The 26,433-nt window shown below is 37.9% G+C and overlaps 1 protein-coding gene across 2 annotated transcripts in view; it reads left to right on the top strand.

Moving 5' to 3' along the window:
- The window catches only part of BABAM2 (BRISC and BRCA1 A complex member 2), a 350,070-nt gene that overhangs the window by 50,087 nt on the left and 273,550 nt on the right, over nt 1-26,433 (top strand). Inside the window, exon 1 of one of the 2 annotated variants that reach the window (XM_037066664.1) lies at nt 17,426-17,479. The exons of the other annotated variant lie outside the window; for it this stretch is intronic. Coding sequence (XP_036922559.1) covers nt 17,473-17,479 — 7 coding nt within the window. The 5' untranslated portion in view covers nt 17,426-17,472. Of the gene's footprint in view, nt 1-17,425; nt 17,480-26,433 lie in introns of those variants that run through there. 2 annotated transcript variants of the gene reach the window in all.

The following is a 26,433-nucleotide window of genomic DNA, read 5'->3' as shown; positions in this document are numbered from 1 at the left end:
TAGAATTTCTTATAAATTGAATCATGTACTATGTAAGTTTTGTATATGGCTTCTTTCATTCTGATTTTCAAATGTTGAGCCAATATTTCATTTCTGGAATTCATCCCACTTGATCATTATGTATTATCCTTTTTATATATTGCTGGGTTTGATTAACTTACGTTCTTTTAAGAATGTTTGCATTTATATTTGATGCTGTAATTCTGTACTTTCTTGTAGTTCTTTGCTTGGTTTTAGTATCGAGTTAATGCTGGCCTCATGACTCTGAGTTGGGAAGCGTTCCGTGCTCTTCTGTTTTCTTTGTTTGTGAAGCATTGATTTTATTTATTCCTTAAATGTTTGGTTGGGTTCACTAGTGAAGCCATCTAGGCCTGGAGTGTGTGTGTGTGTAAGAGTGTATGGGTAGCTTTTTAAAAAATTACAGATGCAATTTAACAGATATAAATAAGGCTAGGAGGTTATTTAATTATTCTTAAGTGAGGTTTTGTAGTCTTGTCTTTCAAGGAATTTGTGCATTTCATCTAAGTTGTTGAGTGTATCAATGTATTGTTATTTCTAATACCTCCCTTAGTATCTTTTTACTGCCTGTATAATCTAGTGCTGGTAAAATTGTGCCTGTCTTTTCTCTGCTTTTCTTGTTAGTTTAGCTAGAGGATTCACAATTTTATTAGTCTTTTCCATGACTGGTCCAGTGTTTAGAATAGGCATCTTTAACTTTTCACAGCCTGCTATTAAAAATATTGTAACTTTTCATTTCTAATGTAAGAATCTAACAACAGTTTATACTTCTCTTTCCTCCATCCCCAGTTGTTCTGTGCTATTGTTGTCATACATTTTATATCATCATGTGTTATAAAGCTTATGGGCTTTGTCTTTAGTAAAATGTCTTGTCAAATCTTTTTTTAAAATATATTTTATTGATTATACCATTACAGTTGTTCTATTCCCCCCTTCATTCCCCTCCACCCACACACTCCCTCCCCCACCATTCTCCCCCCCTTAGTTTATAACCACGTGTCTCAAGTTCTTTAGATTCTGTATTTCCCCCACTATTCTTGCCCTCCCCTCTGTCTATTTTCCACCTACTGTCTATGCTGTTTTCTGAGCCTTCTCCCCACTTCTCCTCCTCCCTCTCCCCTGTTGCTAACCCTCCATGTGTTCTTCATTTCTATGGTTCCACTCCTGATCTAGCTGTCCTCTTGGTTTGCTTTTGTTTTAGGTGTGGTTGTTAATAACTGTGAGTTTGCTGTCCTTTCACTGTTCATATTTTTCATCTTCTTTTTCTTATATAAGTCCCTTTAGCATTTCATATAATAAGGGCTTGGTGATGATGAACTCCTTGAACTTGACCTTATCTGAGAAGCACTTTATCTGTCCTTCCATTCTAAATGAAAGTTTTGCTGGATAAAGCAATCTTGGCTGTAGGTCTTTGGATTTCATGACTTGGAATACTTCTTTCCAGCCCCTTCTTGCCTGTAAGGTCTCTTTTGAGAAATCCGCTGACAGTCTGATGGGTACTCCTTTGTAGGTGACTGTCCCCTTATCCCTTGCTGCTTCTAGGATTCTCTCCTTCATTTTGGTCTTGGCTAATGTAATTATGATGTGCCTTGGTGTGTTCCTTCTTGGGTCCAACTTCTTTGGCACTCTCTGAGCTTCCTGGATTTCCTGGAAGTCTATTTCCTTTGCCAGACTGGGGAAGTTCTCCTTTATTATTTGTTCAAATACGTTTTCCACTCGTGGCTGTTTCTTTCCCCCTTCTGGTACCCCTATAATTCGGATGTTGGAACGTTTAAAGATGTCCTGGAGGTTCCTAAGCCTCTCCTCATTTTTTTGAATTCTCATTTCTTCATTCCTTTCTGGTGGGATGTTTTGTTCTTCCTTCTGGTCCATTCCATTGATTTGAGTCCCCGTTTCCTTTCCATCGCTATTGGTTTCCTGGACATCTCCTTTCATTTCAATTAGTTTAGCCTTCATAGGTTCCTCTAATTTGTGACTATAATCTACCAGTTCTGTTAGCATCCTGATAAACAGTGCCTTGAATTGTGCTTCTAAGAGGCTGGCAATTTCTCGGTTGCTTAGAGTTATCGGCTCTGGGACTTTGAATTCTTCTTGCGCCATCTTTTGGGCTGTTCGTGCCTGTTCCCTAGCAGGATCGGAGCCCTAAGGTGTTCACTAGCGCAGGGCAACTAAGTCGCTGGGTTGTGATGTTGTATGTGGGGGCGGGGTCAAAGAGGAAGAATGGCGTCCCGTCTGCCGCCTCGGCTCCCACTGGTGCCTTAGCTGCCACCATCACTGGGCCCTCGCATTTCATCCCACTGCACGCGAGTGTGCCAGCCGTCACAAGCGCCGTCAGCCTTTGCCCCCTGGGGCCTGGGTGGTCCGTGTCACTGTGCGTGAATGTGCGACCGCGGTCAGTCTGCCCCACACCCTGACTAGGTCCAGGCCACTTGCACGCCTAGGTCGGGGGATCTGTCCTGCCTGACCCTGCTCGCTACTGGCTCCACCCCTCTTACGGTCCCCGTTGAACGGTTAGTTGTAGTCGGACTTCAGTATAATTCAATTTTCTGTCCTTTGGCTGTGTCCTTATTCTCCAAACCTTTGTTGTATTCAAGCTTGGTTGTGGGAGAAGGCACAGTGTTTCCACCTATGCCTCCATCTTGGCGGAAGTCCTGTTTCTTTGTTTTAAAATCAGAAATGGAGGTTGGATTTTGACAAATACATTCCTTCATCTATTATGAATATCATGTATTGTTGATTTTTTATGTTACTAATATGATGGATTTCACTGATCGACTTTTGAATATCAACTTACCTTTCATCTCTCATAAAGTTTAGTTGGTCATGATGTATTAATTTTTTTATATACTGTTGGATTCAGTTTTCTAAAACTTTGTTTAGAAGTTTGCAGTTATGTTCATGGGTGATAATTGGTTTGTACAGTAGTTTTCCTTTAATCCTTTTTTTCTGGTTTTGGCATCATAACAAAGCTGACTTTGAGAAAGAATGTGTTGTGATGAAAACCCTTTTCTTCATTTTTCTGGGTATGGTCTGTGAGGAAGTCGTATTGCTTCTTCCTTAGCTGTTTGGTGTGATTTGTTAGTGGAACCATCTGGGCCTGGAGTTTGCTGTATGGAAAGGCTTTAAAGTGCACATTCAGTTTCCTTGGTAGAACCGGTCAGGTTATCTGCTTCTTAGGTGAGTGTTGGCAGTTCGTATCTTGAAAGGAGTTTGTCAGTTTCATCTAAGTTGTTGAACTTATTGGCATAAAGTTTTTCATGGTACTCGTTTAAAAATATATGTAAAATCTGTAATGGTTCACATCTGTTTTTCCTGATGTTGGTAATTTGTTTTCTGCCGCCCCCACCCCCTTTTTTTTTTACCAGTCTGGCTGATTTTTCAATTTTATTCATCTTCTCAGAGAACCAGCTTTTGGTTTTATCCATCTTTTCTGTTCTACTGTTTTCTTTTACATGAATTTCCTTTCTGATCTTCCCTTACTTTGGGTTTACTTGCTCTTCTTTCTCTAGTTTGTTGAGACAGAAGCCCTGGTCATTGATTTGAGAACTTTCTTCTTTTCCGATATTGGTGTTTAGTGCTATAAATTTCTAACTACTGCTTTAGCTGTATCCCACTGGTCTGCATATGCTGTATTTTCATTTTAATTCATTATATTGATAATTTCCCTTTTGATTTCTTCTTAGACTCATGGGTTATTTGGAAATGTGCAGCGTTTCTGGATTTTTTCAGAAATCTTTCTTTTATTGATTTTGAATTTAATTCCATTATGATCCAAAAACATGCTTTGTATACCTTACATCCTTTTTAATATATTGAGACTTGTTCTATGGCCTAGGATGTGGATTATTTTAGTAAATGTATAGCATCTTGTGAGGTACAAAGTTGGTACCAACAAATGCCTATATGTCTATTAATTATCTTTGTATTTAGGGTGATCCCTCTTTTTTTTTTTTTGCAAGATAATGGCACTGGCAATAGTGCCTTCAGATGAGAAAAGAGGAGCTAATACTTTCTCAGAGGAGGTAAAGCAGAGATTTTAAGTTCTGGTCTGACTTAAGAAAGAAGGGTACTTAGGAAACTGGGTTTTAAGGGAAGTGTTTGGAAGCCCAATGTGCTTCTGTTTGTTTTGAATTAGTCCCTCTGTAAAAATTATTTTGGCCTCTAAGAACATTGAATTGCCTTCATCTCTAGGACATTTCAGGCAGAAGTTGGCATAAGACCTTTGGGGACATTTGGTGGCCATTCCAGTTGGCACAGGCACTCCAGCCACTTCAGGCTGTTGCACGGCAGGCTCTAGGTGGCACCGCCTGGCAGTTGGTCCCCATTGATTCTCCTGGGTCATTAGTCTGCTTTAGCGGAAATAATTGAGACTTTCATATTTCCATTCTCCTAAAAGATATGAACCATGTCTCAATTTCTAGTGCATGATGTCATTCACATTAACTTCTATATACTCATTTTTAATAAATCTATTTTATCTCTCTGTATGTATTTATTTATGTGGCAGATATGGCTCTTTGTTTCTATTGAAATTGAAAAGTCAGACTTTTGCCAGATATAACCAGCCTGTTAATTCTTCGTAGAACAGTTCTTTTAATACTGTTCCCAGACTACTATCAGATTTTTAATTTATTGAAATTTTTCTCCAGGTTTCTAGAGTCAGGTAAGATAATCATCTTTTGAGTCTTCGGCCAGTTCCATATCAGCATAGAAAAAAAGAAAACCAGCAGGGCTTTCCCCTTCACATTTCCCTTTTGATACCGTTCACACTGATATCATTAATAACAACCCCACCAAAAAAATAAATCCTTGTTTTTCTCCTGCCTTTGGCTACAGGGCTAGGTTGTAAAAGAAGAGAACAAAATGTTTTAGTAGGATCATCTTTAGTGATGGGGGAAAAGAGCCATTGCAAAAATAAACAACTTAACCAAAAATATAGCAAAATAGGAAAGTGGATGCTAGAGGATCTAGGAAGTTCCAGGGAGTTTTGTAGATGCAGGATTTCACATGAGCACCAGATGCATTTAACTAATGGGGGGTATGAAGGGACAGGGGAGAGGGAGATGGTGGGGATAGAGTTAGCCTGAAGATTAAAAGAAAGAATTTTTTTTTAAAAAGTTCTCCTTGTGCAGTCTGAATAAAAATTATGCTTCCCCTTTTCTTGGGCTTTAGAAATTAGAATCTTTTCATTCTATACGGTCACCCCATTTGATAGGGGCGCTACGAGCCTAAGAGGATGTGGTTGCATTCAGCGTACAGAAAAGTTACAACTCATCTCGAGTAGTTCTTCCTTTGTACTTCTGTCTAAACCTTTCCATCTGGAGAGGTGCCAGTTTGCCACTAAATTTAAATAAATAAGAACATTTCTCATCAATAGGGGTGGCAAATTTAGCCCCTCTTTGGAGCACTGAGCAATTTATGACCATATGTTAAATACCATAAAACAGCTTTAAAGACTTGGTCCCTGGCCATTGCCAGATTGCACTGTAGGAGTGCAGCAGCGCTGTGAGGGGCTGGGAATGCTTCCTCGGCCCTGGGAGGCCGCAGGCGCTCGCTGATGTCACAGCCAGCGAGGCCTGTTTTCAAACATTCCGTTTATAAAGGTGAGGTACTAAAAGATTCCATTTTGGCATTTGGGTGCAAAGAAGGCAAGATATTTTTTTGATTCTTAAGGGTCAAAATTAGTATGGGAAGTGTTGTGTGGGAGAGTGAGTAACTTGGCAGCAGTGAATCCAGAAGGCAAGTCTAGGAATAGGTAATAGATACCTACTCATTCTTATTCTTGGAGCATGAACTAGACTTTTATAAGGCACAAGCAAACCAGATATCACATGCTTCTCAATTGTTTTCCTTTAGCCAACTTTTATGGACGGAATATTAATCTTAAAAACAATTTTTGAAATTTCATCCCACTGGGCTGCCAATACCATGCTTCCTTTTCTTCCAGGAGTATGACTCATTATTCGGTGAACTCCAAATATTAGTTTTCCTTCTTACTATCATCACAGCCAGCAAATCATTTATGGCATTCAGTGGGCTCAAGGCCGAGAGAATGAGGTGCGTGCCAGCAAACATGTGATTTTTGGGCAAGTAATGCTGTAGGGCTCTAGATGGACTTTTAACACATGTGAGAAAACCACTGGCTCGGGTAGGCACAGTGTTATTAAATAGGAACAGGCACCAGAAATCTTTGTACGAGATTTTTCTCACTGTTCTCTCTGAAGGCTACCGCTTCCTACAAAGGAAGATGATGCAACTTAGCTGTCTAAGGTCCAGGATTCCTACCCTTCTTGAATGTGTAAGTGCCGAAGGCTGATTTTCTGTCAGTTCCTGTGTGGTTTGCAGTATATCCTCTTTGCTGTATATCAGCATTTTAGGTCATCTGTCATAACTGCCACCCTGTAAATTCTTGGCAATTTGATCTCAGTTTGCAGAAGGCAGCTGGTATACTTCTCTAGGAAGTGCAGCTGGAGAGCTTCTGTCTCCCTCTTCCTCAGGCCAGGAAGTACGCTATTGTTTTCCATCGCTGCTTTCTTCCTTTGAAAGAACAAAAATCTTAGAACTTTGGCAAATTCGAAAAGTGCTGGGTAGTAATTTGAAATTTTCCTTTCCAGTTTGTTGATCTAGGGCAAAAAGGCAAAAACTTGAATGATCTTTGACATCATTTGAAATCCTGTCTGTTTTTTCCATAATACGTATATGTGCAGTCATGGAAGACCCTTTCTCCCCACTCGTTGCAGGTGAAGTCATACTTGAGTCATCAGTCACATCAAGATGTTTTGTTTTGGGGATTTGATTTTCATGAATAGTCTAATTACTTAGGCCACGTTATTGCCTGGTTAGTTTTTCTCTGTTTCTTTCCCTTAACAGTGGATTTTTCTATTCCTGTTCCAGCAGCCATTAAGACTATTCACTTTGGATAGGACTTGAGTATTTGCATTGGATTTTCAAAATCTATGGAACACAGAGATATTTAAAGCACATTTCTTCACTGTTTAATGTTAAGATAAATGTATCTTTTGAGTTGTTCCAATTTATGCCATAATGGGTGAACTATGTTGTGGAATTTAGAAAAGTGAGCAATTCTCTTCCTCTCTTATGACTCAGAATTCTCATTTTGGCAAGTTGATTTTATTTATGTAGAATAGGAATTACCTTTAGCCCAGTTCATCTAAGAGAAGAACCTATTTCTAAAGAATACAAACTCATGCATGAATTATTTTAAATATTATTCCTAACAGCTCATCATGGCCCAGATCATTTCTACTTACGATTCTTCTTCTTTTCATCTTTATAAAACCTCCATCCTCTGTGAGGTTCAACAACATCATTAGCATAGCTCTTAGTTTCTTTTGTGTTCTGGTTCTTAAGATGAAAGAAGGGAAAGGAAAGAATTTGTGTTGCTTTACAGAAAGAAAAGCAAACTTTCTGACAGTGGACTTTATGTCAGATGTGTGGACATCAGGCATCCCCGTCACAGAGGTAGCCCAGGTCCCGGTGGTGCACTAAGGATGGCATGAAAGAAGAAATTTTGGGTTTAGGGCGTGGGAGAAGTCAATAACCAGATTATGTCAAATCAAACCTGTAGTTCCCGAAATAGTATGTTGATAAACTCGGGGGTACGAACCTCTGTGATCTTTAAGGTGTGAATGACTCACATAGTAGCTGATCGGGAAGTGTTTGTGAAATGAGTAAAACCAGGGAACTAAACGATTATGTCTTACGTGGAAAGTCTTAATTGAAAGGATACTAATTTGGGGGAGCTTTAAATGGAAGAAGGGTATATCTCAGGATTTGAGAAAGAGCACCATAGTTTCTGCATTGAAGAAAGGGATAAGAACTACAGAAGGCTGTATAGACCTACCTGGTTTACAGGCATATTTAGGAGGAACCTAGAAAAAAATGCAAAAGTAGTCTGCCAACAACTTGGGCTAGAATCAGACTAATTTTGCTTTGTAAAGAACAACTGTTGATAGATTGATCTCTTATTATAGAATGATGAGTATGGCACATTGGGAAGAAAAAAATAAATTGAATTTATCCCAAGAGTAGCAGGGCCTTTGTTTCTGTCCTTGGGTTGGATCTGATAAGCAGACCATGAGATGATTAGTTAGACATAAAATGTGTTGCTTGACCATGTGCCTAGAGCCTGTCACGATAAAGACTGAATGTTGCCTAATGTTGAAATAAGACAGTTTGGTCATTTTAACATAGAACATATTGCAAAATTGTTTCTTCTCCGGTTAATGTTTTCTGTTGTTCCTATCTTCTTGTTTCCCCTTTTTTTGTATTTGAGTGTAATTTCGTTACACTCAGGTAAGATAAGTTCGAGCCAATCGCTCAAACATCAGATTTTTTACCTAGTTTGACAGGGTTGACCATTTCCTCTAGAAAGAAAAGAAGGACCTCACAAGTCTCAGAGTGCTTCCACCAGACCCTTACCCATCGTTGGTGAGCACATGCGCAGGCCCGTCCGAAGCACGGTGTTCTGGGGCCTCCCTCGTGGGGCACCAACAGAGGGTCTCCAGTGTCCTCTCTTCCCTTTCTCCCTTCCCTACTAAGCCCAATTGCTTTGACAGCCTGTCCCCAGCTTTCATTTCCAGCTCCATCTGTTGCTCTCCCTTTGAGTATCTTGTTTCTCCCAGGGTTGTCTATTCTAAGGGGCATATAATTTGCTTTCTACTTCTTAAATTTTTCTAATTCTTTACCCTTGCCTGCCTATAATTACCTTCTTATATTTTTTACCTCAGCTGACAATGGACAGCACTAAGAGTGGGCATTTTAAAAAAGAATGGATTAGACTGAGCTTGATTTTAGAATGAAAGGAAATCATCAGTGAACTTGGAAGCAGTGGCAGATTGTCCAAAGGAGGCCCAACAGTATCTCCTGTCCCACATGCTTTTCTACACTGGGTCTGATCTTGCCACTCCTTTAAGAATTGGAGTATAATTTTGCTCCCCTTGAATATGGGTGGATTTGTGACTGTTTTGACCAGTAGAGTAAAATGAAAATAATGTTGTATGACTTTGAGGCTGGGTCTTTAAATGGCAATATAACTTCCATCTTGTTAGCAGGGGCACTTGCGTGAACCCTGAGCCACCGCTGTGAGGTGCTGTGCTGTCAGGTAGCCAGGCCACCTGTTGGCCCTGAAGCTGGATGCTCTCGTTTCGGAGTTGTCCCAGCCCAGGCATCAGATATGTGAGTGGAACCAGCCTCTATACCAGCTGTGCCCCACTGAGAGGTCTCTCCCACACTGTCAGGGGCAAAAGAACCCTCCATCTACATTCTGCCCATATTTCTAACCCACAGAATCTGTGAGTGCAATACAGTGGTGGTTGTTTTAAGCCTCTGAGTTTTAGAGTAGTGTGTAGGTGGCATTAGTAATTGGAACAGAGACACTGACGAACAAGAGCCTATAGGAGATGGAAGAGATCGGCCTAGGAGCTGAGATACAGAGGTTAAGTCTTCAGAGGGAGGAGGAAAAGACAGAAGGATTAGGAAAGACATGGATAAATACTGAGGAGAAAGCGTGGGCAATTCACTATATAAATGTATAGGTATATATTTATGTATGTTTGTATTTGGATAAAGTTGGAGTTACCTAACCAAGAGGTGAAAGGTCTACAGAGGGCCTGGCTGCCTGGTTAAGGTTTATTGGCTTCAGCTCCTTGCCTTTAACACATACTCACGTGAGGAAAGATGGAGACTGGGCCTTTTATCATTCTGCTCTGCCTTCCACAAGAGAGTTGTGTGTATAGTGAATACTGTAAGTGCGCGAAGTACCTGAGCCCTTAACAGAGGTCAAGGTGAGTCTCCCCTGAGGAGAGCCTTGGACCACTGTGGCTCTGAGTATAAGTTCTGAACCGCAACTTGACTCTTTTAGGATTTTGAATAATCCAAAGCTTCTTGTGGTCTTGGGGAAGGAAAGGAGGTCTGCCTTTTAGAGTGGGGACTTTGATTTTAAGTAGCAGCTTTCTTGAGAGGAGAGGAAACGAATCTAGTTTTAGTTCTGGAGCTTCATAGGGCCTTTGTCCACACTGAGGACTCAGCCAGTGTTGTTAATTGATTGGGGGGGGGGCGGTTATTCTGCAACAGAATTGTTTTCTGTAGTGTCCCACAGTCTGGCCACCAGCCACATGCAAGTCGGTTTGTTTCTGTGAAGGACAACATACTTCATGTCTACGTGCATTCTTAAGAGTCTGGGAATCCTGCAAGTTGTAGTTTTCCTTAGTAAAATATCTGATTTTAATGTTGTACAAAGAGAGATGATGTAGAATCTCACTGGAACCAATCATACTACTTTCGTAACAGGGTAACACGGCGTTATCAAACCTTTGCTTCATGCATTATAGTTAGGAGGTAGAATTTGCCCCAGTGTTATCAGAGTCTGCTATATTTCCATTGGTCTCTGTTGGGTGCTTTTATTTCACAATTTCTCCCTACTGTGTTGGAATGACCTTGGCGCTTCTGAGATGTTGTGGCTTGTGTTTTGCTTATTTCTCCACGCCTCTCTGGAAATTGTGGCCCATGGAGATAACTGGCTTTTACAGACCCTGCTTCATTTCTTTCTGACTTGCATAATTTCCCTGGCAGGAGTGTGATTGTCTTTGTCCTTTGTTTTCCTCAACTTTAAATTATCAAACAGAAAAACTGTGATACCACTGCTTTTAAAAAACTGCTCATTTTTTGTTGCTTGATTATTTTTTATTTTTTCTTATTTTCAGTGACTGTTGGCTAGAGCTTGTATACCTTTAACCATTTTTACTCTGAGTGGTTTTATTTTTTTTTACTTTTTCATTGTTTCTAAAAAGCATTTCTTATATCTACTCTTGGAGAATTTGAATTTATTTATCTTTGTTTTTCAGCATCCTAAATTTTCATCCATTTCAGTAGATTTCCCCCACTTTAGCTTCTGTGGATTAGGAGACTGGCTTTTGTTCATTGTTGTTTAGCTCTGTCATGTGTGAACTCAAAGGATCCTTCATACTATTTTTTTTCACATGTTTTTTGGTCCAGTTGCTGGGCATTTCAGAGTTATTTGACAGTAGAGAGTATTATTCAGTTTTTTTCCTCCATGAATTCCAAAGGCTCATGCTTAGTTTGCACAGTGTTTCTGAGCATTTGCGAGTGGGGTTTTTTGCATGATCTTCCAGGCTCATTTTGTGGGAGCTGAAGTACAAAGTCCAATCTGATATTGTTCTTTGTGTGCTAGTTTGGTTCTGCTGCTAGCGTTCTGGTTTGTGCCTGTGGATGCAGTCAGCAAAAGGCGTATTGTTAAACAATGAACTCAGAATTGTAAGCAAGATTGGTATGGTTCCTCCCCCGCTTTCTCATCTAGTATTCTGTGGTTATTTCTCCTGATTTTTTGGCAAGCGTTTCTTGTCTGTGTCAAGTTTGCCACATCAGCCTGAAATTTCTGCTTCGTATAGTTCAGCTAGGAGTTAGAAAGAAGTATTTACAGTTGTATAGCATTCCATGTTTTCAAATGTATTTTTACTCTGATGATCTCACTCTAATCTCCCAACAGCTTTCGAAAGGGCAGTTACCTTGCGTTATGTGTAAGCGAGGGTTCATAGGGTCTAAGTGACTAGTCTGAGGTCACTTAACCAGGAAGTCAGGGATCCAGAAGTCAAATGCAAGGCTTCCAAGTACAAGCTCAGTGCTTTGCCCATAGTGACGTGCTGGGAAAGAAATATTATTTTTATTACCACACAGTAACAATTTGTTTCTCAGTAGAAACATATAGAAGCAAATCAGGGTGAATAATCAACTACTCATGGTGCGAAAGTTATACAGGAAATGAGAACAAGCAATGGCATTGCTGGATAGGTAAACACAACATCAAATTGTAACAACACCTGCTGTACAGCAGCTAGAAAAGGTGTGGTCATTTGACAAATACCTGACAAATTTCCACTTGTATGTGTAATTATCTTGGACACTTGAAGAGTAATAACTTGTGCTTATTTTTGTTTTGCTTGTTTCTGAGAGCATAAATCACAACCAGAATTTGCTGAAAATAGGGTGAGAAGTTAATCAGGTTCATGAGATAGAAAGGCTCATTTTCAGCTATGAGATATAGAGAATAGTGTTAAATGCTGTATTTTACTGAATGTGTCTTTAAGACTTGTTAATCTGTGATCTTCAGTTATCTTGTAGACCCTGAACTAGTAACATGGCTTTATGATTCAGGTCTGTTATGTGTGCTGATACATCTTTAATTGTCTTAATTCTGTCTTTTTGGTATAATAAAAACTGGTTTAATTTGTGATCAGATTGTAAATTAAAACAGTTTTGAGTCCCTTTCGAAAATCAGTTGGATCATTTTCTTTAAGGTGGGAAAGATGAAGGAAGAAAACTTAAAGGTCAAGACAACTTAAAGATCCAGATAATAACATGGACCAGATACGTATAGCTAAACTCTGGGCATCTGTGAATGAAAAAAATGGGGTTTTCATTTTAAAATGCACTTTAAATTTATCTGGAAATTCAGTTATCAATTATTTTAACCTTAGCATATGTTTTAAATATCAAGTACCCACTTTATTTTATTTTATGATCAGAAGGAATCTGAAACAAATTAGATATAATCAAAAGCAAATATGATTCAAGTAGAATATTCTTCCCTCAACCTATTAGTATTGGTTCCTCTTAAGAGACATGGATTTGTCAGAATTTATATCATCCTAATAATTAACTGAAGTTGAAGAACTTTATTTTTGGAGCTAAAGACCCTTTGATATCATCTAATCTACTCCTGATTGCAGCAGTTTCTTTAGTTGTGTCTTTGGAAAGTAGATGCTGTGGACCCTGAGCAAGAAGATACTAAGAAGGGCTCCTGGTGGCTAACTGGACTCAAATTTAAAAAACAGAGTCTAGCAGCCATTTCTACACAAGGGCCTCTCATGCAAACTGGATGCACTTCAGGGAAAAGCCTGCACTAAGCTGCCTGCCTCCTGTACCGAACTGCCTGCCTGCACTGTGTTTCTGCCATCTGAGCCAACCCTTTTAAAGGAGTTTCTGGAATCCTGTTTCAAACAATAGAACTGAGGCTTTCTTCATCTCCTCAGAGCTGTGCAGCTATATCCCCATCAGCTTCTTCACCAACCAATTAGAGCAGCTCTCTTCTGACCAATCAAAACCGTGCCTTTTGGACTAGTCACACTGTGAGGATTTGGAACCCTTATTTGCATGAGGAGAAGCAATCAGGGGCCAGGGGCAGGGACTTATGTTTATATAAGTCAGATTTCCTCTGACTCTGGGAGTATATTTTCCCTTTCCACTGAAGATGGAAGAGTGTGTTTCCCTAGCTAGAGCTGAAACACTGATGATGAAACACCGAAGATACCTTGCCAGAGCAGACCAGTGCTGGGCAGAGCAGACAGGCATGGAGCGGAGCAGAGCTGTCTAGCTGCAGAGGAGCCTCTCCCCAGGGCCTCCTAACTGCAGTGTTGTTTTCATGGCCGTGCTGGGTCACAACTGAGCTGTTGGCACTGAAGAAAGTTTCCTTCTTCACTGCACCCCACATTGGAAATTGCTGTCAGTGTTGAATTGGCACCAGCGACCATCAGTTGACAATATAGACCTACTGTCATTAATAGGAATCTCATTATTTATGAGACAGAGTTATAGTGCTCCCTCAAAAATATTTTTGTCCTAGGGACAAAACAACTGTTATTCCTCATCCACATGACAGTTTCATGGTGCTGAAAGGGGCACTGAGCACAACAATTGTTTTGAATTAACCACACCAACATTGCTTCTATAATGGTGATTTTTTTTCAAAACTAGAATTACTAGAATTTCCAAATAATTATCAGGGTGGAGAAATTGTGGATAATGACAGTGGACTACAGATGAAGAAAGACATGCCAATATTGAAAGAAAAGGAAGGAAAGAATCTTAAAATTACAGTTTAATTTTTACATTGATGTTGGGTAAGATTCAAGAGCTGATTATTAAATAAATGGTTTCAGAAGATTTAAAACATGTTATATCTGTACAAACCAACAGAGGGTTGCTTAGAAACAAATTATGCAAACTAACCTAATTTCTTTTTTGATGGTAGATCACCTAATATAGAAAATTATTTCAACAGAAATTTGACCACTTCCCTGTGATATCTTTCTGGGTATTCTGTGTTATTAAACCAAAAAATGGTTAAGTAGATTTGCAGTAAATTGAACAACAATTCATTGGAAAGTCTAATGAGTTAGGATAATCTCTATGTTTTGTTCAACATTTTTGTGAATGATATGCTTGTGGAGGATACAGTTTTCAAGAGATGGGTACTGTTATGTGTGACAGACAAAATTAAATGTATCCTAGTAGGCTAGTATGTTGGTTCAGAAACAACAGGATGAGACTTAACAGTGTAAAGTCTCTTACTCAGTTTTCAAAAATTAATTGTGTAGGTAGCGGAGAGCAGTTACATGAAAAACAGTCTGGGACGTGTACAGAATGAACCAATGATGTGACATGGCTGCTGAAAAAGCTAACACAGACTTGTGCTGTATTAACGGAAGCATTGGGCCCTCAGCTTGGAATGAGGTTCTTGTGTTCTGCCTGTGCCACAGTAGTTCTTACATGAGTGCTGTGTTGATATTTGGGTGTCACAGTATAGAAAAAACGTGAAACTAGTGTGTGCTTGACAAAAATCATGACACATAGACATTGCTTGAAGGAATGAGGAGCGCTAGTTTTTAAAGGTAGAAAGGACTAGAAATTGAGGCTGAGCGAGGTTTAGTAAATTGTTCGAGATGGTATAATTAGTTAATGACAGACCGAGTTCTCTACTGTTAGTTCAGGGTTCATTCTACTCATCACATTTTGTTCTTCCATAGAGTAAAATTAATTCTAGTAGGCAGAAGTTATTAGGAGTCAGATTTTGACTCTGCACAAGAGTTTTTAGTAATTGGTATTGGCCTCTAATATCAGAAACTGCTCTGGGAAATAATGAATTATTTGTTACTGGAAGAATTGTGATAGATACCCTACAGCCTCTTTCCTGGAGATTTTGTATGTTTTAAGGGATGATTTTGAGCTCTCAGAAACTGACTTGGATATCATATATGGAGGGCAACCAACCATATTCCTCTACGTGTCTTGTCCTGATTAATTCTTAATAATTCCCTCTTTCCCACTCTAGGCTATCCCAGCTTAGATGATAAGTTATATGATTACTTTCATTGTAAAGTCTCTTCTGACTTGATAAGTCTGCTGAATGAAAATTATATTGTCATCTGAGATCAAGTCATGATGACAGTATGTGAAGTCTTCGAGAAAGTCACATAATTTTTTTAAATGTAAAATTTCAAACATTGAAGTGGGTAGAGTGAATGGTATAATGAATTCCTGGGAACCTATCACCCAGCTTTACAATTATGGTCAGCCATGTTTTATGTGTCCTCCATCAGCTTTTTCCAGATTTTGAAGTGAATTCAAAGTGTCATACCATTCATTAGTATTTTAGTATGTATTGCTGAGATAACAACTCTTTTAAAACATAACTTTAATATTGTTACACTTTAAAAAGTCAACACTCTTTCTTAAATCTTTTATTACCAGTCAGTATGTAAATTCCCTGGTTGATACATAATCTAGACTACTTCTTTTAACTTTTTCCTTTCATGTTTGTCATTCATGCTGACCCCTCATGGTTTTGAGGAGCCTAGGCTTGTTGTCCTATAGAATGCCCTAACACTTGGTGTGTCTGATTAGCTCCTCATGCTTATGTTTAGCTTAAACACTTCTGCCGAACTTCTAAGTAGGTGAAACTGTCTTCTCAGTGCAGTCATCAAAGGTCCGTGGTGTCCATATGCTCCTTTGTTGGTGCTGCTGAATCTGACCGTGTGGTTTAAATCAAGTTGGCATCCGCTAGATACTGCTATCATAAAATTTATTTTTTCTGTTTGTAATTTATCAGTAATCTGTGGGGTTATACTTTGAGACTGTATCTTTTTCCCCAAAAACTTTTTGCCTAATCGTTTTAGTATCCACTGTTGATCCTATCAGTAGGATCAATAATGGATTAGTGTTTATAGTTATTTTTATAAATGTCTTACCTCCAAGATCGTATATCCTAGAGTGCAAGCTTTATTAGGGCAGAATCTCTAAATTTTTTTCTGTTAGTGACGCTACTTATAATATTTTTTGAGGTATTGAGTGAATTAAGAAGTGAAGATTCTCTCTTTAGAAAGTGAGAAAATGTCTTTATATCCTTCCAGTTTAACCCAAATCTTTAGGTTTGCATACTCTTTTTCTTAAGCTTCCTGTAGTATGGAGTAATCAGTTGTGATTTTTTAATGTTGCTTCACATTTCAGAATTTTTTCCATAATGTCTACCAAATGACAATGTCTTTTTTTCTTCTCTATAAATGCGGAGCTATGTACTCTGTACATTGGGAGCAACCTTTAAAACCGTCTCTCTATGATGTTCAGTTCAGAGGGAGCGAAATGTAAATACATGGTAGTCTAGAGGCTATATCTAAATTAGTGGTTTGTGTGTATAGATAAAAATCAAGCTTATGTGCTAAGGTTTTTATTATTGTTTTCTCAGTTTTATTACTGTTTCATGATAGTCATCATTGCTGATTTGTTTTAAAATTATATTTAAGTCCTAGCTACTTTTAAAAACTATAAACAAAATCATAGAAAAGTTGTGAAAGCTTACTTTCTTTTTATGGGGTCAAATGCATTGTAATTGTTAAAAATGAATTGGTAATAAATTGTATTAATGAAAACAGTTTATGAATCTGCATTAGAAAATTATTAAAACTAAAAATTCCTACAGTGGAATGTTTATTACTCAATAAAGTAATGCTAATTCATAGCATTTGGCTTAAAATATTATTATTTTATGCACTGAAATAAATATACAGAAGTACAAGGTTAAAGGTACATTTAAAACACTATAACATCTGAAGATAGGGCATTTTACCCTTTTCTGAATTAGTCTAAGTTTCTGCGGATAAGCAACATAGCAGATTCCCTCTGATATACCTAAGAATCTTATGGCTCAAGTTCCAGAGAACTGTCTTTTATTGTAAACACTGCAATAACTGGGCATGCTTAATTTGGAGAAGGCAAGATTAAAAGGAGAGGTCATTTGCAGATGATTTCTGAAATCAGGGGCTGCCATGTAGAATAATGCTTAAGGCAGACTAGCATTAATAACTAAAAGTGATTTATAAGCATATATTTTTCAGATATAAGCATGAACTTTTTCCAGCAACTAATAACTGCCCAGCAACAGAGTGTGCTGCCTAATGAAGTAGTGAGCACGTGTTACCCAGAGTGGTCATGGGAAATGGGTGACTTCTTCTTACCTTTTCTTCATTCCCTTTGTTCTCTTCTTTCATTTCATTTTGTCCTGTAGATCTCTGCTGCTCAGTACAGTTGCTACTGGCCACATGTGGCTATGGAGTACTTGGCATATGGCTAGCCTGAATTGAGATGTGCTGTAAGTGTGACACATCAGATTTTGAAATAATGTAAAATATCTCACTAGTTGATTTTATATTGATTGCATACATGACACTATTTTGTATCTGTTGGGTAGAGATATTAAGATTAGTCATTTTATTTATGATTATTTGTTAAATATTTATTAAGATTAATTATTAGTTCCAGATAAGGAGTAAAACTCTTTACCCTATCTCTTTCAGTGGTTGCATCTAAAGAATACATACAGCAAGTACTTGAAGACTCTCCAAAGTAAATAATAGCAGACATACTAGGAAGAGAAACCAAAATCAGAGAATGATCCATAGAGATGTTAGTTTCCTTTGTGTCCCGCCACTCCCTCCTGCCACCCACAGCTTTTTTCTTTCGTGCAGTGTTTCCTGGTTTAGATTCTAGGGCACCCTGGATGCAGGAACTATGCGGTGGGCATGGGCAGTAAAAGCTCCAATGGAAATCCTCTGTCTTGGGTTAGAAGACACGAAAGGGGGCCCTTTGGGATGGAGCTTGTTTTACTCTTCTGGCCTTAATTCAGACAGCCCCAGTTGTGAAGCTCGACTCCTGCCGCAGCATCTGATTCTCTTTTGTTGCTTCACCTCCAGGTGGATACAATCATGGAAAGTGCGCCAGAATATGGGGAGGCTAAAACTCCCATGTTCTAGCCAGAGGACCAGGAAAAGGTGTCAGAAAGTATAGGGGAGAGGAGGAAGCTGGAGAAGAGGATTCTTCAATTTGTGTATGAAGTCTCAGGTTTATTCTTGAGTTGTATGAGTATGCAACTGAGCAGAGTCAGTATAGCAAAGGCTTTGAGAATTGAACTGTAGTGTAGTTCAGTCACCAGATCCCAGACTGGTTTCTCAGTAATACACACTTGGCGAAAACAAGAACAGCATTATAAGGCTTTGGAAACTATATTGACATTTGAATCAAGTCCACAGACAATGGTTTAACACTTTCATTCTGAACCTAACTTTGTGCCAATCCATTTGGCAACTGAAATGAAATGAGAAATTCCTTGTAGGACACACACTTAAAAACTCAAGAAGAATTAGATATTGTGAATAGTCCCATATCTGTTAAAGCAATTGAATTCATAGTTAAGAAAATAACCTTTCAAAAGTAAAACTCCAGGCCCAGATTGAGGTGAATTTTACCAAATGTTTAAGGAATAAGTAGCACTAGTTCCACACAATTTCTTCAAGAAATTGAAGTGGACACCAAATTTCCCAGTTCATTTTGTAAGGCCAACATTTTTCTAATACCAACATCAGTTAAAGAAAGTACTTCTTTTGTACAAAACAAACCATAGACCAATATCCCTCATTTGAAGAGAGAAGCAAAACTACTAAAAAAAATTGGCAAATTGAATCCAGCAGAAAAAAATATAAAATGCATCATGACCATGTAGGTTTTATTCTGGGAATAAATGACAGATTCAACATTTGAAAATCAATGTTACTCTCCATATTTTACAGATTAATACAAGAGAAACCACATGTCATATCAATAGTTGCAGAAAAGACACTAACAATATTCAAAATCTGTTCATGACAAAACCTCTTAGCAGACTAGGGGGATTTCCTGAACCTGAACCTGATAAAGGACATCTACACAAAAGCTACAACGAACATCATTCATGGTGAAAGACTAAATGTTTTCTTCTTAAGATTGAGAAAAAGGCGAGGATTTTCATTTTCCCAACTCCAATATAATATTATACTGAAAATCATAGACATTGTAATAAAGCAGGAAAAAGAAATAAAGGGCCTTTCCAATACAGATTGGAAAGAAAGAATTAAAACTGCCTCTATTCAGATATGACATGACTGTCTATGTAGAAAATCCCAAGAAATTTCTAAAAAACTTCTAATAAATAGGTTTTCCAGGGTTGGAGGATACAGGTCAATGTAGGAAAATGAATCGCATTTTTTTATACTAGCAAAAATGGTTGGAAACAGAAACTTTACAGATAGTACCAATATAATAGCTGCCCTCTGAATAAAAAGAAGAAAGAAAAATGTAGTTATAAATCCAGTAAGATCTGTTCAGGATCTGTATTAGATGTAAGGAATGAAAAACTTTAGTAAATGGAAACACATTGTATTCATGGATTGGAAGACTGAATATAGTTAAGAAGTCAATTTTCTTTTTGTTAATCTATGGTGTTAGTGCAATCACCATAAAAATGCTAGCAGGATTTTGTAGATACTGACAAGATAATTTTAAAATTTATTTGGAAAGGCAAAGGAATTAGAATAACTAAAATAATTTTGAAAAGAAGCACAAAGTTGCGTGAGTCACACTACTAAATTTTAAGACTTATTTCAAGGGCAGTGCAGTATTGGCAAAAGGATGGATACATCAATAAAACTAAATTGAAAGGTAGAAAATGGAACCATGTAAATGTAATTAGTTGATTTTTCATGATTATGCAAAAACACTTTGATGAAAAAGGATAGTCTTCTTGGCAAATGGTGCTAGAACACTGGACATCCATTTGCCAAAAAAAAAAAAAAAAAGATGTTGACCTTTATCTTAAACCATGTACAAAAAAATGACCCAAATATAATATTTCAAACTATAAAACTGAGAAGACAGCAGACAACACTGGAGGGAGTCTTTGTAACTTCAGCTGGGCTGTGAATTCTCAGATACAACATCAGAAACAATTCATGAAAGAAAAAATATAATAAATTGGATTTCTCTGAAAAACTTTTGTTCTGCTGAAGATACTGTTAAGAAAGTGAAAAGATGAGGCATAGTGGGAGAAATACTTTCAAAGAGGACAGATTTCCGGAACATATAAAGAGCTCTCAGAAGTCAACAATAAGAAAAGAACTGAATAAAAACCAATGGGCAGTAGATTTGAACAGACATTCCACCAGAAAAAATATACAGATAGCAAATAAACATGGAAAGATGCTCAATTTCACTGGTCATTAGGAAAATGTAAATTAAAGCCACAATGAGATGTCATGACACAGCTATTAGAAAGACTAAAACAGTAAGGACAGTAACAACCACAGATGGACCATATCAAGTGTTGGTGGGAATGTGTGGCTATTGGGACTCTCGTGTGGCATGGGTGACTGTTAAATGGAACAGCTATTCTGGAAAACAGTTGGGCAGTTTGTTTTAAGGTGATAGATATACTTCTTCATATGACCTAGTGATTCCACTCTTAGGTGTTTATCTAGCAATGGTAATCATTTTTCTAGAAATGGGAATTTTATGTTTACAGAAAAGCATGAATGTGGATGTTTGTAGCAGCATTATTCATAATCAGAAACCGGAACTGGCTTCATTGGGTGCATGGGTAAACAAATTGTGCTGCATTCATACAATGGAGTACTAGTCAGCTATAAAAAGGAACAAACTATTGATACATGCACTGAGATGTGTTGATACATTTGGCTGATTCTTAAATACCTTATGCTAAGTGAAAGAAGCCAGTTTCAAAAGGTTATATATACTATATGGTTCCCTTATTGTGACATTATGGAAAATGTGAAACTGAAGGGACAGAGCCAATCAGAGGTTGCCAGGGATGGTGGGGATGTTTTAACTACAAAGGTATAGCAAGAGAAAATTCGAGAGGGTGATAGAATTGTTCTGTATTCTACCTTTGGTGGTGCTCACACAAATCTATACATGTGAATCTACCCATGTGACAAAACTCATAACTGTACTCAAAAAAAGGTGGACTTTACTGTGTATAACTTGAACTGGGAATGCCAGCCGAGAATTGGAATAGCATCTGAGAATACTACGATGGGCCGTAAATAGAGAGATGAATCTAACAAGATCAAAATATAATAGGGATAAATTTAAAATCCTGAAATAGATTCTGAAATTTAGCTGTCCAAATTAAGAATGAAGACTGTGTGGCTTCACAATAGTGTGTGTATGTGTGTGTGTATATATTTTATATATATTACATATGCATATATATGTGCATATTATATATATTATGGATATATATGTATGTAAAAGTTTTGGGGCTTTTAGTTTATAGGAAGCATAATACAAGTCAACATTGATGTACCTGCCAAAAAAAGCAAGCTATTTCAATTTGCAATGGTATTTATTAATAGAAGTTTAGTATCTAAAATGAAGGCATGGAATTTTGAACTTGACTGTGTGCTTTTTAGAGCACACCTGGACTCTTACAGGTTAGTTCGAAGAGAATTATAGACAGATACACCTCCAGAGAAGAGAGAGGAATGAATGATAAAGGAAACTGAGACCCAGTCACAAGAAGAATAGTGAAAGAAACTGGGGTATTTAGTCTGGTCAGGAGGTGACTCATGGTGGGATTGAAAGAGAGGTCACAAGAACTGCCTGTAAAGGGAGTAGAAGGGCAATGCTGTTAAAGTGAAACTAGAATTGTTCCATAAATTCTTAAGAACCAATGGGTGAAATTTTAAGAGAGAGATTAAATTTCAGTGTAAGGAAACACTTAAGGATTAGAACTAACTCTTGGAAATGAGTTACTTCAGCAAAGTCTTTTGTCAAATTATTGATTGAATCTACTTGCCCATTGAGAATCTCTTTCAGCCTGGCATTTCCACAAGATTCTTGCCTGACCTTTGCTTCCCATACTTGAAGTTTCAGTAAATAATCATTTTATGTAACAACTGACAGGAATAACTTTCATCGTTGGCAAAACCATTTGAGTTGTTTCTTTGAAACTGCATTGCCCTAGCAGTTATTTAAACTTTCAGATAGACGACATAGCATGATGCGGTTTCAGTGGTAAGACTGAAGAGTCCTTTTGGCCCAGCTGTGTTCCTTCTGTAGCCTGGGCGCAGGACGTACGGTTCACTCTGCAGATCTGGTGACTGGGCCTGCCTGGGATGGGGCGTGTCCTGTAAAGATCATTAGCTCCTGAGGCGCAAGTGTGCACATACAGACTGTAGTCTGTGCCTGGGAATTCTGCGATTTCATGTGTGTGTCGTATTATGAAGCATTGTAAATGTGTATTTTCTAAGAGAGGAATTCCTGCCCCAGTGGTTCCAATATTATAGCCTAGAAATTTTTAGGGAGTGATGAAAAGTAAAACTTAAAACTGCCATTTTATTTTTTAGGTAGTCACAACTGCTAGCCATTCTAGGTGTTTCATTTCTTTTCTTTTAAGCTCACCTCATGTCACCTCTGATCCTATTTTTACTTTTTTGTTCTCTTGCTCACTCTTCTTTTTTATGACAAGTTGAAATAGGCAGTATCCAAGGAGTCTGTATTCTGTGCTTGTTTCATCTCCTCCAGGGTGAGATAAAGGAAATGCAGGTCTGTTGCTCTTCTGTGTGATGTGTTCATCTTGTCTCCACCGTGAGGTCAGGTACTGTGTTTTCTACTTCCCGCAGGAGTCCCCAGGTGTCCAATACGTGCGTCTGTGCATGGTGGGTTTTTAATGAACGGCCTCGACTGGTTTACTGACTGTTCTCCATAGCAAGAAAACAACACCTCATTTTATCCCAAAGAGGCTACAGAGTACTGAGCACAGTGTTTCAGGGGATTTTTGAAGTCGAAGGGAAGGGTTTCTGAATTCTGAAATGTGAGAGTGTGAGATTCTGAAAGGTATTTAAATGTACTTCTTTGTTTTGGAAAAAGACTCAGGTGATGTTTTTTACCTCATGTAACCTCTCTCTCTCTTTCTAAAAAGATCCTCTCAGTGGAGGGTGTGATGATTTGGTTAATTTGATATACATTTTTATTAAAAAATTATTGTATATTCAAATACTTTTGGCTGCTTTAAAATTTGAAAAATATCAACTAAAATTTAAAAAAATGAACTTCCCTAGTACTCTCCTTTAGGAACCATATAGGAAGGATCCATATAGGAACTTCTTGAAAATGAAAGGTCTTTATTTATAAGTAGTCATTTTATAAAAACATTCTTTGTTTTTAAAAAGAGCTCTTTGCAGAGTTGTTTTTAAGTGGAGAACTCTCTAAGTGCATTTTCAAGATAATTTTATTTATAAAAATACATTTACTCATAACCATTGAGTAAATACTTTCCAATTTATTTGTTTAAGATTAAAGTGGGACAAATTTTTGCATCACATTAAAACAATAACAGCTTTATTGAGATATAATTTACACACCATGCTTTGAAGTGTTCAGTTCAGTGGTTTTAATACCGCCGCAGAGTGGTGCAGCCGCTGTCACTGTTCCAGAGCATTTTCGTCACCACAGAAATGAGCCTTGTACTTGTTAGTGGTCGCTCCCCATTTTCCCCTTTCTAGCTCCTGGCAACCATTTATCTACTTCCCGTCTCTCAGATTTACGTATTCTGTACATTTCATGTAAATGAAATTATATAGTAACCATACAGTACTCATAGATGGCCTTTTGTGTCTGGCTGTAGTCACTTAGCTTAAAGTTTTCAAGGTTCATCTACATTGTAACACGTAACTACCTTTTTAAAAAATAGCTGAATGATACTCCATTATTTATATATTTCTCACATTTTATTTATCTGTTCTTGAGTTGATGGACATTGGGCTGTTTCTACGTTCTGTCTGTTGTAAATAATGCTGCTAGTTTTTGTGTGAGCATGTTTTCACTTTTCCTGAGTATATATATACCTAGGAGTGGAATTCATGGGTCATAAGGTTACTCCGTGTTTAACATTTTGAGAAACTGCCAGAGTTTTCCAGAGTGGTGACACCATTCCAGTCCCAGCAGCAGTGTATGCGGGTTTCAGTTTCTCTGCATCCTTACCAAGCCCTGCTACTACATACATGTCACTTCGATTGTAGCCATCCTAGTGGGCGTGAAGTGGTGCACCTTGTTGTGATTTTGACTTTGGTTTCCTTAATGATTAATGATGTTGAGCATCTTTTTATATGCTTGTTAGGTGTTTCTGTATCTCCTTTGAAGAAATAACCAAATCCTTCATCCATTTTTAAGTTGGGTTATTTGTCTTTTTATTGTTGAGGTATAATCATGCATTATATATGTTCTGGGTACAAGTTCTTTATCAGATATATGATTTGCAAGTCCCATATTTTCTCCCATTCTGTGAGTTGTCTTTACTTCCTAGACAGTGTCATTGAGGGACAAAAATTTAAAATGTTTATGTCATCCAGTTCACTTAGTTTTTTTGTTGTTGTTAATGCTTGTACTTTTGATTTCATATGTAAGAAAACACTGCCTTGTTATAAAGATCTACTCTTATGTTTTCCTCAAAGAGTTGTATAGTTTTTGCTCTTACACTTAGGTCTTTGATTGATTTCGAGTTAATTTTGATATATGTTGTAAGTTAGGGACTCAGCTTTATTCTTTATCATGAAGATACCCAATTGTTTCAGCACCGTTTGTTGAGAATACTCTGTCCTAGTCTGTCTAGGCTGCTCTAACAAAGTATTATACCTTGAATGGCCTAAGCAACAAATGTTTGCTTTTCATAGTTCTGGCGGCTGGGAACTCTGAAGTCAGGATGCTGGCAGATTCAGTGTCAGATTCAGTGTCTGCTTCCCAGTTCAGTCTGCTTTTTTGTTGTAACCCTACATGGCAGAGGGGGCAGAGGAGCTTTCCCGGGTTTTTCTTTAGGGGCACTAACCCCAATCATGAGGGCTCTGCCCTTGTGTCATAATCACCTTGCAAAGGCCCCACCTCCAAATACTATTACATTGGGGATTAGGTTTCCACTTATGAATTTTAAGGGGACACAAACATTCAATAGTCTATAGCAGACTCTTTTATTTAAAAAAAGTCTAATTGTGGTAAAATATACATAACATAAAATTTAACATCTAAATACTTTTCAAGTGCATATTTTGGTGGTGTTAAGCGCATTCCCATTGTTCTGCAACCAGTACCCCTAACTCTGTTTTTTATCTTGCAAGACTAAACCTTCATGCCCATTAGACAACCCCCCATTTCCCCCCCGCCCCCCCGCCCAACCCTTGCTAGCCACCATTTTTTTTCTGTCTCTATGAATTTTGGCTACTCTAGATACCTCATATATGTGGAACCACACAGTATATGCCTTTTTGTAACTGGGTTATTTTGCTTACCATAACATTTTCAAGGTTTATTCATATTATAGTATGTGCCAGAATGTACCTGTTTTTCTGTTTAAGTGTTGATGGACACTTGGGTTGTTTTCATTAGACTATTGTGAATAATGCTGCTATGGACCTGGGTATACAAATGTCTTTGAAACACCGATTTCACTTCTTTTTGGTACACACTGAGGGTGGAATTGCTGAATTATATGGTAATACTATTTAAAAATTTTTGAGGAGCTGCCTTATTGTTTTCCATTTTACATGGTGCACCATTTCACAGTCCCACCAGTGAATGGTTCACGGGTTCCAGTTTCTCCACAACTTTGTCAGCCCTCTGTTACTCTCCTTCTCTCTCTTTTTTTGCCCCATTATGGATTATCTTGGTACCCTTGTCAAAATCAATTGACTGTAAATGTGAAAGTTTATTCCTAGACTTTGAATTACATTCCATTGATCAGAATGTCTTTCTTTTTGCCAGCACCACGCTGTCTTGATTACTGTGGCTTTGAATTGGAAAGTGTGAGTTTTCCAATTTCACTTTTTCAAGATTGCTTTTTGGCCATTCTGGATTCCTTGCATTTGCATGTGACTTTTACGATTGGCTGGCCAATTTATGGAAAAAATAAAAATCAAGCAGGGATTTTGATTGGGATTGTTGAAATCTGTCGATTAATTTAAGTAGCACTGACACCCTAACAATATTAAGTCTGCTGGTCCATGGATATGAGATAGCTTCCCATTTTTGTAGGCCTTCTTTAATGTTTTTCAGCAATGTTTTGTAGTTTTCAAGTAAATGTATCTACATTTCTCTTGTTAAGTTTATTTTTAGTATTTTGATTGATGCTGTTGTAAATGAAATAGATTGTTCATTGATAATATATAGCGATGCAATTGATTTTATACATTTATCAGGTAACCTTGCTAATCTTAACAGTTCTCA

This window comes from Sturnira hondurensis, unplaced genomic scaffold, assembly GCF_014824575.4.
Source record: "Sturnira hondurensis isolate 20B ecotype Veracruz unplaced genomic scaffold, ASM1482457v3 Scaffold0016663, whole genome shotgun sequence".
Classification (NCBI taxonomy): Eukaryota; Metazoa; Chordata; class Mammalia; order Chiroptera; family Phyllostomidae; genus Sturnira; species Sturnira hondurensis.
This window is presented reverse-complemented; position numbering and strand designations above follow the sequence as displayed.